Here is a 16,010-nt window from a genome sequence, read left to right as displayed (position 1 = left end):
GGATTTAACGTAGATCTGAAGAAATATACAATGAACATTGGAAGGAAAAATAACATACTAACATTGAACAAATCATTAAATAAGAAATAAACATCAAAGATCTTAAAGAGTTATGAAAGTTTTAGAGAGAGAAAATATAAATCTTCCATTCGAAGGTAGTTAAGATTACAGCAAAACAGATTCAAAGTTATTGAAATGGAAAACAAGAAAAGAAAAACCTAAATCAATATTTGATGTTTTCAACGATTCTATATGAATCTTTAACCTATAAAGCAATAAAGATAAGATTTTAAACCTGAATAACAATGGCTAGAATAAAGAGATAAACAGTATAAAACCTAAATAACAATGGAGGTTTTGATGAAAGCTCTTGATTGAATATTAAACAATGGAATTTTTAACAGCTGGTGGTGAGTTTAATTTATGTTTAATGAAGATTTCGTTTTTAGAGAGAGAGATGGAAAGTTACCGGATTTCAGTTACGGAATATTATCAACATGGTAGTTAGTTACAATTCAAACGTGATTGGAGAGAGAAAGTTGAGATAAAAATGAAAAAAATATTTTTAACAGTTTAGAATGTAAATCACGTTTTGATATTAAAGAAGGTTAATATAGGTATTAAATCTTTAATATGTATTATATGGATTTGTGTTTTCTCTCTAGATGAGACCAAAAGGACTAGATATCCATTTAAATTATTATTTAGGTTTTGAAATCCTTTTTAGGATTATAGAGGACTATATCTCCTATTAGGACCCTATTTTTGGTCTATAAACTCAAAAATTAGAAAAGAATCCCATGTATAACTAGTAAGGTAAAAGCATACAAATGTGATGGAGTTGGTCTCCCTGTTTGGAAGCTCCCAACTCAAATTTAATCATGTGTGGTGTAAAATTGATTTCATTTTTAACTATAAATCATTAACTCTAGAGAGAGAGAGAATTTTAATAAAATAAACACTACAAGAACTGAAAAAGAAATAGAGAAGAATTTAAATAAAATTAAAACAAAGACAAAGACAAAAAAAAAACTAATTTTAAAAACAACTAAGAAAATATAAAATGGGGTGGATCCCGTTTCTCAGAAGATTCACCCCAATATAGTCGTTGGACCCCAAAAGGCCCCAACGACTATATTATTGCGGATGAGAGCTCGGATAAAAGGGTTCCCAACCCCTGGGCTCCCTAATTGAGATTTAATTACAGGGATTGTGCTCCAAACTTTTGAATACGGAAGCCCAACTCCTATATATATTGAGTTTGCTCTAAGTTCAAGTTTAACATGATAGAAGTAAAAGAGATTTACTACTTAATATGTGTCTTTATGACACATGGTAGAAAGACATTTTATGTAATGCTTATTTTATTTGAAACTGTTATCTGGTTAATTGGCCCGACCCTTACGAAGTTACTAGAAAGTCCAACATTCAGAAATGAAAAAATTTTGATCCACTCAAGAGGAGCAAACTCGAATTACATCCCTATTAGCATTACGTAATATCCTCTTTAGGTATTCTGGAACACAACCTCTAACATTTCAAATGCCCCCATTGTAGTTGTCATTTTAGAAAGATAATATGCCGCCTGATTCACCTCACTGTACACATGTGTTAATCAAGCATTCATCAAATTGCGACCAGAGTGCTCTGAGTCTCACTATAAACATCTGAGCACTCTATATAAGATCTTAAGAATAATACTGGTCTACTAAAGGAATGGTCTTATGTCATTTTCTAGTTATTTGAATCTCCTTTTAAATTATGAATTCCCATATTCCTCCCCTGACAGATTTTCTTCTTCATCGCCCAAAAATTGGTTTTCCAAGGACTTAAAGAGTGAAAAACTAAGATGTATGACTAAGTACATGATGAGTAACAAATTTGTATTGCAAACTCAACTGAACTTCTTTTTATATTTTTTTTTGTTAGCTCTCCATGGAGGGTTTGGGACATAAAGAAAATCTTGGAATACTTAGTCAATCAACATTTACTTAGGGGAAATATTTATTTTCTAGTCCAAGTATTTACTTGATTGAAATTTACCCCCTAATCTTCATCTCCCTTTCACTCTCTTTCTCTTACACAAACACACACTAGAATCTCATTTCTTGAGCTTTGATGTAGTTAATCAACTAAATTTCATTTTGAAGTCGTCATCTCAGAGAATTAGGGTTTTCCATCTCTCTCACGATATATCTCTCTCGCTATTCTGCTCTCTAGCGCTCTCTCTCTATCTCTCGCACGATCTTTCTCTCTTATCTTGCTCTCTCTCTCTCTCTCTCTCTCTCTCTCTCTCTCTCTCTCTTACCGTACCTCCCTCTTACAGTCATGTCTATTTGTCACCTCCCCCTCTCTTACACACATACCATTCCTGCAAAGGAAAGTGTTCCCTTCTCCAAAACCAGACCCTTGAGGAGGGTTTCGTAGTTGGTCTTTCGTTGTCGGTCGGTCACGAAATCTGAAACCCTCAAGGAGAATTTCTAAAACCCTCGTCGAGGTATAGAATTCTTTGAATAGCAAGAGATAGGCATCTAGAGAGAAAGATCTACTGTGAGAGAGATAGATCTACAGAGAGCGCGAGAAAGAGAGAGAGTGAGGGGAATAGAGTGACAAAGAGAAAGAAAGAGAGAGAGGGAGGGACAGAGAGAGAGAGAGAGTGATCGAGAAACAATTAGAAAGAAAGAGAGAAAAAGATAGTGCAAGAGTGTGTGTGAGGTGGTTGGTCGGAATTGGTAGTTGGTGGTCAGAAGTTTTGGAGAAAGAGAAAATGAAGATTAAGGGCCAATTTTTAGTCAAGCATATTTTTGAGCTAAGAGATAAATATGCCCCCTAAGTCATTATTGACCGACTAAGTTTTTATGTCTTGGGATCGATTTCTATAGGAAGTGGGAATCTATGCTTATTGAATTTTGGTTATTAAAGGTATTGAGGCCTCTTTCATGTTGTTGGGCTTGAGGCCTCTTTCATTATTAATTTAACTTAGGAGGTTATCGTGCTTATCACATCTTCATGATATATCAATGTCTTGTAACGACTAACGTAAGTCTTAGTAGATTTCTCAAAAAAGAACAGATTTTTCTTTATTTTTCGATAGGTAAAAGCATAAAGATAGGCCAATAGAAATGAGTTTTGTCTATACCTTGGAGAAACTATGATTTAATATTATGGTCTTTTAGATAAAGGTTATATCCTTAAAATTTTTTTTTTTTTTTTTTTTGAACAAATATCCTTAAAAGTTATAGTAATTATAATTTTTGGGCTTATAGTCCAAAAATCTACACCTAAACACATTTAGTCCACCATAATATTAATATAGGATTTTAAGCCAAAATAGTAATTATAATGGGTATTTAGTCCAAATTGACCTATCTCTATTAAAAAGGACAGCGCTTTGGGGAAAGCTAAATAGTTTTCGGGGTGTGAAATTTTAAAGGGAATATGCAAAATTTTGAAAATTTTCCGGGAAAACATATTTTATGGGGAATATGTTTCAAAATAAAAAACTCTCCACCTCACCTCTCTCCTCCATCTCATCTTCTATCTCTGCCACCTCATCATCTTCACCGACGAAGGTCGCCGGCCGGTCAATTTTCCGGCCGGCGACCTTCAAACATTAAAAAAAAATTCTCTCTCTTCTCTCTCTCTAAAAAAAATAAATAAATTTGTTTTAAGACCTAGATCTGGTCTGTTCTTCACGAACAGATTCATGGTCTGTTCGTGAAGAACAGACCAGATCTTGGTCTGTTCGTGTGGAACAGATCTGTTCCTCATCACGAACAGAACATACCAAGATCTGGTCTGTTAAAATTAAAAAAAAAAAAAAAAAATTTAGAGAGAGAGAGAGGAGAGAAAAATAAATTTTTTTTTAATGTTTGAAGGTCGCCGGCCTGAAAATTGACCGGCCGGCGACCTTCGCCGGTGAGGATGATCAGGTGAGGTGGAGAGAGAGAGGTGAGGTGGGGATTTTTTATTTTTCCCCCTAACAATTTACAAAATTAAATTGTCAAACAAAATTGACCAATTTTTGACCAAGTCTTCACACCCCGGAAACTATTTAGCTTTCCCCAAAGCGCTGGCCATAAAAAAACATATCTCTATCAATTTTATTTAATCAAAATACCCATTATAACCTTTTATATAAAAAAACCCACTTTTGAAAATCAATCCCCAAAATTCTCTCTTTTTTTTTCTTAGATTTTTTTCGATTGATTTCAAACTTACTACATGTTTCGCAATATACAAGTTATTTATTATCAATTACGTATATTTCTACAACAAAACACATTTAGTATAGTAATAGTATGTCTAGATGTCAAAGTTACTGTGTTTTTCTGTTTATTGATTTTTGTTTTGTTTCATAAATAGCGTGTTATTTATTGTTAAAGTTCCATACTTTATTATTATTATTTTTTTTTTTATGTATCATACATAACATATAATGTATCAATAATGTTCCTTCCAAAAGGAAAAATGATTAAAATTCTATTTTTTGGAAGATTGGACCTCAATTCCTTTTTGAATTTTATTTTGGGCATAAAACACGTTGACCCTAGTAATTATACTAAAAATAGATGATCTTTGTAAATGAAAAATATAGTACTGTCACTTAATTCAATAATTATAGTTCATAAAATTTGCAAGGGCTAAGGATAAATTAGTGATGATCTTCTCTACAAGCTAATAGACTTTTTCTTCTTTTCTGCATAATTAACATAATGTTTTTTTCCCCATATGGTGACTATTTATGTGACAATTTTATGTTTCTAACTACAATAACATTTCTCATCAAAAAAAAAAAACTACAATAACATGTTTTCAGCAAAAAAAAAAAACTACAGTAACATGTGAAGAGAGACTTTTACACTGATATTATATATATATATATATATATATATATATATATATATATATATATATATATATATTGTTGAGATCACTGATATTATATATAGTAATCTCACAACACACAAACTCTCTCTAGCTCTCTAGGTATAGCTATGTAGTGTTAACATTAATAGTGATATGATGGATACTGGTTTCAGATCTTCCCTCTTGAAATGCTTTCTTTGCCATCCTATTTCTTATATGGGGTATAATGGCATATGGGTTCCATTGTATTAATTTGAACTTCAAAGGTCAGTGTTAACTGTCCTAAGGTCCATTTAAAATAATTATGCCATACCAGATGCACAAGCTCACATAGCTTATCAAGGGGATAGTTTATGTCCATTGAAATTATAAAGCCGATAGTTCACCAAAAACTGATGTCCAAAGTCCATCCAAACTCACATAGCTTTTCAGGTTTTATGGGTTTCGGGTGGTTGAGGTTTTTGGGCACAACTCAAGACGGACAAAATGGTGCACCTTTACGTTGCCTAGACGCCAAACCCAATGAGACACAAGACAAGTATAAATTATATAGGGCCAGAATTTTTTAAAATTCACTGAACGTGTTGTGTTTTTTTTTCACTGTGAGACACTGAGACTGTGACTACATTTGTTTGTACGCAGTTTCGCTAATTTTGAGACAAAATGACTTATCATTAACTCAAAATTAGTCCGATTTAGGATTTTTTTAACTTTAGACTCAAATTTATGTTGAAATTGTATCTCACATTTAACTTCCAATATCATTCTCATTGATTACATAAAAATGTGTAATATAGTTCATTAGTAATTGTTTATACTCGGACAAACACTAACGCGGTGGGAACATGTAAGATGTAGGATACAACTTGAGAGTATGAGCCCAACCTGTTTATTTCATTGGGCTGATTGGTTGAATCCGCCTCCAGATTTCGCGTATCTATAGACTCTAACGAACTCCGTTGTACACGACGGTTTTGAGTCTTGAGACTTTTTCTAACTAGGAAACAATACCATTATTTTTTCCTTTAAAAAAGTTGTCCATACTTCAGGTTATCAAATATGTAAATGTAGTTCCTATGATGAATAAGACATGCATATAAAGAGTACATTACAAAATTAACAAGGTTCAATTGTTCCAAGTGATCTAAACATGCAGTTCGATTAAAATTCGAAAAAAAAAAATTAATCAGACAAACTCAACATCAAACATAGACTGCCCTAATTGCAGTAAATTATGCAAATCCTCTTCTTGATTATGGTTCTGGTTCTGGTTATCCCTGTCTGACCCGCAATCTTCATGAGAGTTGTTAGCATTAGAGAAGAAGAGATTTTCATCAGATGATCTTTGTATGAACAAGCTTGTTGACATTGACTCGTCGTGGGTTTTTGTCGATGAGATGAACGGTCGTGATCGATCATGATAATGAGTACTTGAATTAAGGTGTTGTTTGTCATCTACTTGGTCATCTACACCAAGAGGAAAAGCTTGATGTTGAAGGGGTGATGAAGAACTTACCATGAAGTTATCACTCATTATCATTAAGTTGTCTTTACTAGTAGAAGTATGAATTTGTTTGTTGTTGTTGTTTGAGCATTTTGAGATCATTAAGGAGAGATTTGATGAAGTTGAAGGCCTTTCTTGAATTACTACTTCTGATCTTGAAGTTGATGAACCCATCTTATTACTCATAGTAGCTGTTTTGTTTGAGAAGGAATACACCACATAAAGTACACAAAAATTAGGGTTAATTCCTTAAGTATCAATTTTTATGTGTAGTTATCTAGGTTGAAGATATTTGATTGGTAATGTAATGTATTTTATATTTTAAAATACAAATGAATTTATGAAAAAATCACTTGGTTAAAATACTATTTTTCTAGATTAGTATTTTATGGGCCGAAGATTAGTTAACATGTACGAAGTACTTACTGAGTGACTTAACTACGAGTATCTAACAAGAGTATTTGGCTGTTTAAAACTTTCAAAACGAAAATTGTATTATTTGAAGATAACCATATCAACTTCAATCCCTTTCTAACAAAAGAATCCATGAAGTTCAAGTTGGAGAGGTAGTCCCAAATCAAACTCATTTCAATTTCATTATTCTATGTTCTGATGGCGATAAAAGAATATATTAAAAAGAAGTACCATGTTAGTACTAGAATAAACAAAAAGTATACTCAACCCGTCTCTTGGAACTCCTACTTGAAACACTACTGTCAAAGGGTTTCTCTCTCCTCTCACATGTTCAGCCACGTGGAGAGAGAAATCTTTGTTTCCCCCACAAACGGTTCAAGTGGAAATTCAAAGAGGCGAGTAATGTAAACTTGTTGTTAGAATAAACGATTGAACATCTAATTACATATTTTTTTTTGCTTGTTATCCTTAAAAACCGATTCCTACCCAAATGAGAGAATGATGTTATTTTGTTCTTTTTTTTATCTATTAATTTAAATTTCCTAATGAGTTAATTAAACTTTGTTCCTTAAATGATCCCACCAAAAGATGATAAATAACCCCAACTTGTGGTTTTATTGTTGATCATGGGTTTCAATTTCAAAACAAAGCCTTAAAATTTTAACCAATGAAAATAGGGATGCATAGAAAGTGGAATCTAGACTGAGGAATCGTACCATTTTCAGAGGGAGGAGGAAGTTGTGAATGGTCTGATGGAGCAGATGGTTGATTATGTGGCTTCCTTCTACGCCTATTATGATCAGCCAAGCGTTTCCTACAGCTCCTTTTAGACTCATCAAATTCTGCCAATACATGAAATCTGCCATGCCAGTTCATAACACATCCCCACCCATTACACTTAGAGAGAGAAAGTAGAGATAGAGAGAGAAAGTAGAGAGAGAGAGAGATGAGCATATCAAATCAAATCATACAGACTTGAAAAGGAATCCCAAATTTAGTTCATCAATAAATATAAAAACCCATTTTTATATTCTTAATGGTTTAATTTTATGTATGTCATTTATGTAAAATCTTTAATTGAGGTAGCTAGGGTTTCTTATTTTCTTGGTCTATAAATCTGGTGTCAAGGTTTCATCTTATGAATTCTCACACAATAATTCAGATGGCCCTAACCTAAGTCAAATACAACCAAAGCTCCCTCTCTCTCAATGCATATATTTATCCTAAAATTTGAACCCAAAAGGCAAAATAGAGTCAGCTAGGGTTTTTTAAGATTATAATACCCTTAATTTTCTAGTTTACCCATATCACTAAAAATTGAAAAAAATAAGATGAACTAATTGAAGATCACAAAACGCAAATCCCCATCCTCATTCACATAGATCTTAGGGTTTTAGAACTCTTTGATGAACTAGAAAATTAAGGGTATTATAATCTTAAAATTGAAAAAAATAAGATGAACTAATTGGTATTTAGAACTCTTTGATGAACAAATGAGATGGTTTCTAAGCAAACCCATCTCTCCAAAAAAATGAAATTGTTACCTGCTACATTGTTGGCAGAAACGTTGTTCGATCCCACCAGCAACAACCATGGTAGCTTTAGAGTGAAACTCGCAAACTTTATGCCTTCTATGATAATGTTTGGCATTACTAAGATCAATCATACAACCTTCAGCTTGACATCTTGGAACTTGATGATGATGATGATTCTCAAAATAAAATCCTCCTCCTCTAGGTCTTCTTGAAAGTGGATCTATTATCGACGATGTTGTTTCCGTCGATGAGAAGTAAGTTCTATGACCTAAATTTAACCCAATTCTTCTATCAAAATTACTACTACTAGTAGTAGTAGTACTACTATTATTGTTATAAAATGGGATGCTTCCATTTTCATCAAGCTCATGTTTTTTGAAGAAACTAGATGATGGGTAGTTAGGAAAATGGGAGTAATTTGATGAGATGAAGTTATTGGAAGCAAAAGTACTTGAAGAAGATGAAGAAGAAGAATTATAAGTATCAAAGATGGTGTTGGTTGTTGTTGGGTTGTTGATAAAATTAGGGTTTAGATTGTTGTTGGTAGGAATGTGATCATTGTTGGTCTCCCAATTTGTAAACTGCTTTTGGTTGTTGTCATCTAATCCAACAAAAGTTACCACTGAAGGGTTGTTGTTATTGTTGCAAATCTCATTAGCTCCACTTGTGATGATGTTGTTCATCATCTTCACAACTATAGAGAGAGAGAGAGAGAGAGAGAGAGAGAGAGAGAGAGAGAGAGAGGAGTAGAGAGAGAGAGGGAAGTAGGTTTAACACTGATCTTCACAAGTATAATAAAGTGAACAAGAAAACAAGAACCTAAAAATAATTGCAATCAAGAATCAAGAAAAGGATAAATGCATCTTACTTAGTTCCACAAGGGACAAGTCTCTCTCTCTCTCTATCTTCTAACTCTCTCACTCTAAATCTTCTAACTTGATAACTCTTTTTCTTTCTCTCTCTAAAGTGTAAAGAAGCTACTCCATAGATAGCTAGATATAAAGCCAAAACCCACACAGACAACCACAAAAGAAATTACCGAAAATAGTCCGACGGTGAAAAAAATGCACAACCGGAACTTTCCGTTACCGGCAAGGTTGCAGTGTAGCTGACTGAGTCAGTTGGGAACTCTCTTCCTTTATAGAGAGAGAGAAAGTGAAAAATCTAGAGAGAGAAAGAGAGAGGTTTTGAGCTCTGGGTACATCTATAAAAGCTTGAATGAGATGGTTGAAGGGAAAGCATCTCATCAAGTTTAACTTTTTTTCCTTTTTGATGTTAATGGATTTTTAATGTGGACTTTTGCTTCCTTCTTTCTTTACTTATTTTAGTTACCCTCTTTTCTCTTTCTATTTATTAGCTTGTTTCTTGTCGTTCCTAAACCAAACACCTCCTTCATTTTAGCATCTCGAGGATCATCAATGATCCAATGATGTAGAACTTGAGATATTTTCATCATACACTCTTTGAGTGGAATAACGAAAGGCCGTCGATTTGGGGAGGAAAGAAAAGTTTCCGGAGAGAAAGGCTGAAAACTAAAAAAACACCCATCAAACACACCCCCTCAAGTTGTCGACATAAAACCGTCGGCGACGTCTTTCTCGCTCCTCTCTCTTTTCCTCTTTCTTCTCTTCTCCCCTCTCTCTTCTCTCTCTATCTTCTTTCCCTTCCCCTCTTTTCTTCTCTCTCTTTCTTGTCTAAGTTCCGGCGAATGGGAGAACCCTTTGTCTGGATCTGGTTCCTCCAAATCCAGACGATACTCGTCTGGAAAATCAGGCGGGTTTCCGACGAAGGGGAGATCCCCTTCGACGAGATTTAGTGAGAGAGGGAAATAGTAGAGAGAGTGAAAAAAGAAGAGAGAAAAAAAAAGGGAGAAGATCCAACTGGATTTGTGACGGTGGTCACTGCCATTAATGGTGGAGGTCGCCGGAATATGGTAAAGGTCGTCGGAGTTCTAGTGGAGTGAGAGGGGAAAAAGAAAGAACAAAAAATTGGAAAATAATTAAGGGTGATGTTCGGAGAAAACAAAAAAGTTTTGTTTCCATCCAAAACTAATTGCCCCGAATACTTTTGTTATTTCCCCAAATCACTCACCTAACGAATGGGTGGTTCTATATGCAACCATGATAAGGCGACAAAAAAAGTTATAGTGAATGAAAAAAAAAATGTAATTTGTAATTACAAAATGTATCAGGAAACTGTAGAGAAAAGTTAATTAGTTGTACTAGTTCTCAGAGTAGGTATGTCTAGAGAAGTTTGATTGGAGATAAGTTTAGATTATGAGACAAGCTTAGGCTATGTGTTGAGTGGCTTGTAAGTTTCAATGTAGAAGTCTCTCGCCTTTGTAATGTGTCTAATCGAGCAAAAATAAGAAAAAGAAAATTAAGTTGGCAAGCACTTAAAACTAAAAGAGCATTCTCAAGATATAATGCATAATCATCCTTGCACCTAACAAATTTGGTATCCAGAGCCAATTGTCTCCTTATCTTTTTTCAATATCACAAAGAAATGACAACACCAGCTTCAAATTCTACCTTCAATCTTTCACCTAATTCCATACCAAATTTTATGAAGAAAACTATAATTATTGAAGCATTCAAATGAGGACAATTTACATCTCACAAAATTTATGGGAGTTGATGAAGGTTATGAAGAAGAAGGCAAGACAATAGCTCAATTCAAAGATTTAATTAAAAAAGGATGCGAAAGCATTGTAATACATCCAACAAGGGGTTAGTAAATCGATCTTCGATGGAATTATGGGTGCAACTAAAGCTAATAAAATTGCATGGGATATTTTGGAAAAAGGAATTTCAAGGTTCCGAAAAAGTTATTTTTATCATGCTTCGGTCATTGTGAAAGAATTTGATAGTTTTGTAATGAAAGAGAGTGAAAATATATAACAATTTTCAGCTTGTGTTACTGAACTTGTTAACAAAATTAAAAGTCTTGGACATACTGTCGAAGACAAAAACATTGTTCAAAAAATTCATCAGAGTCTACTGCAAAAATTTGATCACGTTGTAGCAGTAACTGAAGAATCCCAAGATTTACCTTATCTCTCTTTTTACGAACTAATTTATTTTCTTGAAGCTTATGAAAGCAGAATCAATAGATATCAAAGTAGTTTGGTGGAGCAAGCATTTCAGTCCAAGTTAAACTTTTCAGATAACAAAGTGTCCAACAACAAAAAAAAGAAGTAAATTTTTTCAAAAAAAGAAGTTCTATTGAAAAGCATCAACAAGGACAAGGTTATTTCCAATCTCAAGGAAAATAACACAATCAAGGAAAGTTCTTCAATACAATTTTTTTAAGGTAATTCCACCCCTTATTGTTTCTGTTGCAAAAAAAATTGGTCATCAATCTGAAGATTGTCGTTTTAAATGCACAAATGTAAAATTCCTTATCATTCTCAAAGAAATTGTTGGTTGCAAAAAGGAAAAAGTGAAACTAATATTCTGAAGAAAAACAAGAAGCACAATTATTTTGTTACATTAATGTTGAAACACCCTCATCAGATATTTTGGTATTTGAATAGCGGATGAAGCCATCACATGATAGGAAATAGAGAATTATTTGTGGAACTTGAAAAAAAATTTTCAACTCAAATAAAGCTTGGTGATGGAAAGTTAAATCCTGCTGAAGGAAAAGGGTTGTTGCAGTAGCTACAAATAAAAGTAATAAATTTATTCATGATGTTCCTTATATGCCTGGTATGTCACAAAATCTCTTAAATGTTGGGCAACTACTGGGAAAAATTATTCTCTCAATTTTGACAAAGAAGAATGTGACATTGTTGATAAAAGAACAAATCTTATTATGGCTACTGTCCAAATGATCTCAAATAATGTTTCCTATCTTATCATGCTAAAATATTATTGCATTCAAAGAAGTTGATATGACTCATATTTGGCATCTGAGATATGGTCATCTAAATTATAGAGGTCTGAAATGATTAAAAGAAAAATATAGTTGTCGGTCTTCCTTATATTTCAAAAAATGATGAAATTTGTGAAGGGTGTTTTTAAGAAAAAAAATGCATAGGCTTCCATTTGCAAAATCTCTTAAATAGCATGTGCACTACTTGCATTGATACGTACCGATATTTTTGGACCAACTAAAACACCTTCAGTTAGTAACTAGAGATACTTTCTCTTATTTGTTGATGATTATACAAGTATTGGAGAATGTGCATAGAGGCTTATCTTTATGGTCAAGACTTGTGAAAACTCGTTATTGGTGAAGCAGAAATTCCAGTTGATAATACGGAAAATGCTGAACCGCGAAGGAAATGGAGGATAAAATGTGGTAAAGCCCTTTTTGCCTTGAGGACTTCAATTGGAAAAGAGTTCATTGATCATGTCTGTGATATTAGCTCACCCAAAGGAAATTCAGGAGATATAAGAGAGGTTATTTTCTCAAACCAATACAGTCAGATTGCAATTGTTGGAGAATGAATTACCAATGTTAACAAAAGGATGTATGTCTATTTCTGAATATTTCTTACGGATTAAGAGTATTTGTGCTGCAATTTCAAAATTAGATCCGAATGAGAAGATCAGTGAAGGTAGATTACGTAGATTTCTCATTCGTAGATTAAAGAAGGAGTACACTCCTTTTGTTATATCTATTCAAGGATGGGCAAAGCCACCTTCAGTCGAAGAGTTAGAAAATCTGCTTTCCAATCCAGAGGCATTGACAAAGCAGATGGCGAAGAGCTTTGATTCAGATGTTGCACTCTTCTCCAAGGGGAAACACCATAATAAACCAGTGGTTAAAAACAAGAACCATTAAAAAGGGTCAAACACAGAAACAATTAAAGGCAGCTCAGAAAACAACAAGTCTTTCAAGTGTTATAGATGTGGTAAGATCGGGCACATGATGAAAAAGTGTAGAGTGGAGCTCTCTATGGAAAATATTGCAAGTAAAAAAGAAAGCAATAACCACTCAACTGGGAGCAGTGTTTCACCGTAGAAGTAGCTGAGGAACCATGTTGCTGAAAAAATAATCCCCAATGAAGTTCTTTTCAACCATGAAAGGGGCAAAGAAGAGTGGATTGTTGATTCTGGTTGTTCTCATCACGTAACTGGAGACGATTCATTAGTTTCAGAATTGCGACAACATAATCAAGAACGAGTTATTATTACCGCCGATGACTCCATATATCTAGTAGAAAATGAAGGAGTCATTAAGATTTGCGATATTGATACAAGTGTCGATTTCCACGATGTCTTTCATGTCTCAGGTGTGAAGAGAACTTTAATTTCAGTTTCTCAACCATGTAAAAGTTCTTGATAATGTGAAGATAATAGATGTGATGTTGTTTTGACTAGTAAGAAGAAAGGGTCGTTGTTTATCTAGGTAGCATGTGAACCCTATGTGAAGAAAACAAACCAAACAGACATCAGCAATTCGGCATGCTTGGTTAGGTCATTTGGGTTATCAAATGCAGCAGCAAATTTCTTCTAACAAATTAGTGAATGAACTGCCAACATTGAAGAACGTACATGAAGATGTGATTTGTCAAAGATGTCAGTTTGGAAAATCACATCTCATTCCGTTTAAAACCTCATCCAACCGTAGATCAATCCCTTTTGAATTAATGCATACAGACTTGATGGGACCAACAAAAACACCAAGTTACAGTGGGTATTCTTATGTTATGGTGATGGTAGATGACTTTTCAAGATATACATGGATAAATTTCTTGAAATTGAAGAGTGAGGCAATGTTCAACTTCATAAAGTTCAACAACACCAAAGAGAAGGAGTTTGGGCAGAAAATAAAATGCCTAAGAAGTGACAATGGTGGAGAGTTTATGACTGATGATTTCTTTCAATATTGTGATAAAAATGGTATTCAAAGACAAATGACATGTCCTAATACCCCTCAGCAAAACGGGTAGTAGAAAGGAAGTTGGCACATCTCGGTTCAACAAGTCTCTCACGGATACACGACAAGAATCTTCCACGAGAACTTTGAGCTGAAGCATTTCAATGTGCGTGTCATGTGATAAATCATTTACCACCTTGGCTAGGTAAAGAAAAAACTCATTTCGAACTGTTGTATGAACTAAAACCTAATGTAAGTTACTTTCGTGTGTTTGGTTCTGTTTGCTATGTTCACATTCCAAAATCAAATCGAACCAAACTTGATCCGAAAGAAAGAACTGTGTTTTTGTGGAATATGACTCCAGCAGGAAAGGATAGAGGTGTATGAATCCAGAAACCAGAAATTTCGTCACTTTTAGGGACGTTGTATTCGATAAGATTTCCACCTATTATTCAACCCAGAAAAATTCTGTGCAGAAAGTCATTCTTAGTGATGATCAAGAGCAGCTAGTTCTTGAAAATAATTTACCAGATTCAAATACAAATGAATCTCCAGCTGATTGCTACTCAAATGACAATGATCAACAAGTTGAGAGAAGGCCTATAAGGCAGAAAAGACAACCAAATTACCTCAAAGACTACGAGGTTCAATTGTGTACAGTCACTTCATGCTTCTTTGTAGGAGAAGTAGATGAAGAAACAACAAGCTTTTAAGAAGACAAAGATCGTCCAGAATGGGAAGCTGCGATGCAAGAAGTGATTGAAGCATTGAACAAGAATCAGACATAGGAGTTGGGGATGAAACCAGAAAACTGCAAGCCCGTCATTTGCAAATGGGTTTACCGTTTAAAGAAAAATTTAAATGGAGATGTTAAAAAATACAAAGCTCGACTCGTTGCACGTGGCTTTTCTCAAAGTTACGGATTGGATTACGAAGAAACGTTTAGTCCCGTGGCGAAGATGGTAACAATAAGAACCATTGTTTCTCTTGTAGCTTTTCAAAATTAGAAGTTATGGCAACTTGACGTAAAGAATGATTTTCTTTATGGAGAGTAGGATCGTGAAGTATTCATGGAGCAGCCTGAAGGATATGTCGCAGAGCAATATCCTAACCATGTGTGCAAACTGAGGAAGGCGTTATATGGTCTTAAACAAGCACCACGTGCTTGGTATGGTAAAGTCGCTCTATACTTAATCTTTTGCAGCTTTAGAGTTTCAGATGCAGATTCTAGTTTGTTTATTAAATCATATTCAAATATGCATTTAATGGTGTTGTTATATGTGGATGATATGATCATCACTAGAGACAATGACGCTGAAATTTCGATGCTGAAGAATGAACTTTCTGTTCGATTTGAGATGAAGAACCCAGGGGAGACTAATTGTTTTCTTGGTTTAGAAATTGAAAAATCAGATTAAGGGTATTTTGTTTCTCAAACGGGCTATGCAAGAGAAAAAACCATTCCAATGGAGGCACATCTTAAATTGATCAAAGATGAAGGAGAACCACTAAAGAATGTTATGGACTTTCAGCAACTGGTTGGCCGTTTGATTTATTTGACTATCACAAGGCCTGAGATTGCTTACTCTGTTGGTGTAGTTTCTCAATTCATGCAGTGCCCAAGGTCTAGTCACTTGGAGGAAGCAAAAGGAATTCTTTGTTACGTGAAGGGTTCACTTGAGTATGGTCTTATGTACAGGAGGACTCGGAAGTTCTGTTTGAAAGGCTTCACTGATGCAGATTGGGCTGGAGACAAAAATGATAGACACTCAAGTTCAGGTTATTGCTTTAGTACCGGTTCAGCTATGGTGTCTTGGTGCAGCAAGAAACAATCGGTGGTTGCATTATCAAGCACATAA

The 16,010-nt window shown here is 34.3% G+C and overlaps 1 protein-coding gene and 1 pseudogene across 2 annotated transcripts; one reads left to right on the top strand and one right to left on the bottom strand.

The window, feature by feature from the left end:
• Positions 1-5,946: 5,946 nt before the first annotated feature.
• On the bottom strand, positions 5,947-9,643 carry LOC147556446 (uncharacterized). Of its 2 annotated transcripts, XM_086664351.1 has the most exons (4): positions 9,201-9,643; positions 8,332-9,016; positions 7,504-7,646; positions 5,947-6,564 (listed from the first exon to the last, which is right to left on the bottom strand). In XM_086664351.1, exons 2-4 carry the CDS (start codon positions 9,006-9,008, stop codon positions 6,056-6,058), a joined length of 1,329 nt encoding a protein of 442 aa, XP_086520477.1. In that variant the 5' UTR covers positions 9,009-9,016; positions 9,201-9,643; the 3' UTR covers positions 5,947-6,055. The 2 variants fall into 2 exon arrangements, with proteins under 2 accessions (XP_086520477.1, XP_086520476.1); XM_086664350.1 differs by lacking the exon at positions 9,201-9,643 and having other exon boundaries at positions 8,332-9,117.
• Positions 9,644-15,617: 5,974 nt separating this feature from the next.
• LOC147556445 (secreted RxLR effector protein 161 pseudogene) lies at positions 15,618-16,010 on the top strand (annotated as a pseudogene).

This window comes from Eschscholzia californica, unplaced genomic scaffold (genome assembly GCF_041429995.1).
Source record: "Eschscholzia californica isolate CP2 unplaced genomic scaffold, dmEscCali1.0.p SCAF_2, whole genome shotgun sequence".
NCBI classification, from domain to species: domain Eukaryota; kingdom Viridiplantae; phylum Streptophyta; class Magnoliopsida; order Ranunculales; family Papaveraceae; genus Eschscholzia; species Eschscholzia californica.
This window is presented reverse-complemented; position numbering and strand designations above follow the sequence as displayed.